The sequence below is a fragment of the Zingiber officinale genome, chromosome 8B (assembly GCF_018446385.1).
Source record: "Zingiber officinale cultivar Zhangliang chromosome 8B, Zo_v1.1, whole genome shotgun sequence".
Taxonomy (NCBI): domain Eukaryota; kingdom Viridiplantae; phylum Streptophyta; class Magnoliopsida; order Zingiberales; family Zingiberaceae; genus Zingiber; species Zingiber officinale.
Window position 1 is genome coordinate 52,699,971 of NC_056001.1, and position 1,812 is coordinate 52,701,782.

At 36.2% G+C, this 1,812-nt stretch overlaps 1 protein-coding gene across 1 annotated transcript; it reads right to left on the reverse strand.

Moving 5' to 3' along the window:
- Positions 1 to 307: 307 nt before the first annotated feature.
- On the reverse strand, positions 308 to 869 carry LOC122013826. Its single transcript, XM_042570048.1, has 2 exons — positions 786 to 869; positions 308 to 491 (listed from the first exon to the last, which is right to left on the reverse strand). The coding sequence occupies exons 1-2, from the start codon at positions 867 to 869 to the stop codon at positions 327 to 329; spliced, it is 249 nt and encodes an 82-aa protein (XP_042425982.1). The 3' UTR covers positions 308 to 326.
- Between the last annotated feature and the right edge of the window lie 943 nt (positions 870 to 1,812).

Below are 1,812 nucleotides of genomic sequence, written 5' to 3' on the forward strand. Positions count from 1 at the left end.
ATAGCATTCGAAATGCAGCATGCATCTTCACCAAGCCCTTCCATTATGACTCAAAAAAAAACAAGAATCCAGTGAAATACAATGTTTCTCGACGCTTCACAATCTACATCTCTAGCAACAAATAAACATATAACGGTCATTTTGTACATCGACACCACCAAAATTACAAATTTCTCTAGCAGACCAAAAGCAACCCGATCGAACATTGCCCCCACAATTTAATAAACTTGACAAGTGGACATAAAGAATGCTATGCAATAGCGACAATGTTGCAAACTAGGAAACACATGCGAGAAGAAGAAAAGAACAGAGATACAGGCAATGGCTTACGATGATAATACAGATTGCAAAGCAAGCTGTTGCTGAGGCTGCAGGGTAGACCAGGTAGAGGCGAGGACAGCAGGTGGGAGTGTTTGTTGAATCTTTCTCAAGAGACTGATGATTCTACTGATAGTCTGTTCCAAAGCCAGATCCTTCCCTCCGCATAGAACCTAAGAGAAACAAAAGAAAACATCTCCAAGTCATGAATTGAGCCGGCATCATCAAATTGACACTAAAAGCAGTCGAGAAAGCCTTTGGTGATCTTAGTTTTGCTAGAGGTATTATGTTCGCATGTTTTAGCTTAACTATACACCGAGGCAGCATTTGACAATTTGGCAGTGGAACCAATATAGAATAAGAATAAGAATGAGAATGGAATGCAAGGGTATTTGTAGTTTACGATCAAGTAGATGAGACTCAAGGTTTAATATAATTTTTGTAGTATCAACAAGAAACCCACATACCTCTGCAAACACCGCAACCAGTTTAGGAATTTGCTGATTGTTAGGACCCAAAAGATCCCTATCCGACCTGTTAACAGAATCCATGGATCAATATTCAATCTCATATACGAACAAACTAAAGAATCAAAACACATGGACAAATACATGTCTACAGTAAAGGCCATGATGTACCTTTCAACCATTGAACAGAGTTGTTCATGAACAATTTTGGCCTCAATTAAATCATTCTTTATTGGCAAGCAACCCAACCAAGCTGGAACAACCTGACAGATATGCAGCAGATATACCATGTAGAAATTTTTATTCAGAATGCCCTTTTCAAAGAAAGAGAAGGGAACAAGTTGCAATGATTATAAAATAGCCGCCAACTTAGAAAATGGTGATGATGGAAAAGGTTGTAAAATCTACGGACAGGAACATAAAAAGGAATGGGAAAATGACTGATCCCTTGAACAAAAATCTATGCATATTCTGAACAAAAATCCATTGTGCTGTTCAGAAACAAGCATGAAGACAAAAGATTGAGTGAAAATCATGCCTAAGAGCTTCTTCCTGGCATTGTAGATGCTGCTAGTTATATAAATCATTCTTTCAGCTATGCTTACACTATAGACATTACCAAGTTGATCAAATGTAGATGCTGCTAGTTATAATACCACATAAATCTAGTAACATTGGTCTATTACACAAATTTTGAAATAAAAAAAAATATGTAGGTATGGGATGAGTTGGAAAAAAGGCTACAGTTTATGTTACGTGGAATGCTCATGGTTTTCAAATAACAATCCTTGTAAGGAAAAGGAAACACAGATTTTATTCAGCAGAAAATGTAGAGAAAATAGTAACTTTTTCCTTTTTACACATAATGCTTATGTATCTTCTTTTGTAAGCATCTCATATAATGGCAAGACCAAATGACAACATTTTTTTGCTCAGAGAATTCAGAAATAACATTGAGCTGCTTAAAGTTCAATCCAATAACATCCAAGTTCAATCCAAAAAAAAAAAAGATTCATGCAAGTTCAAT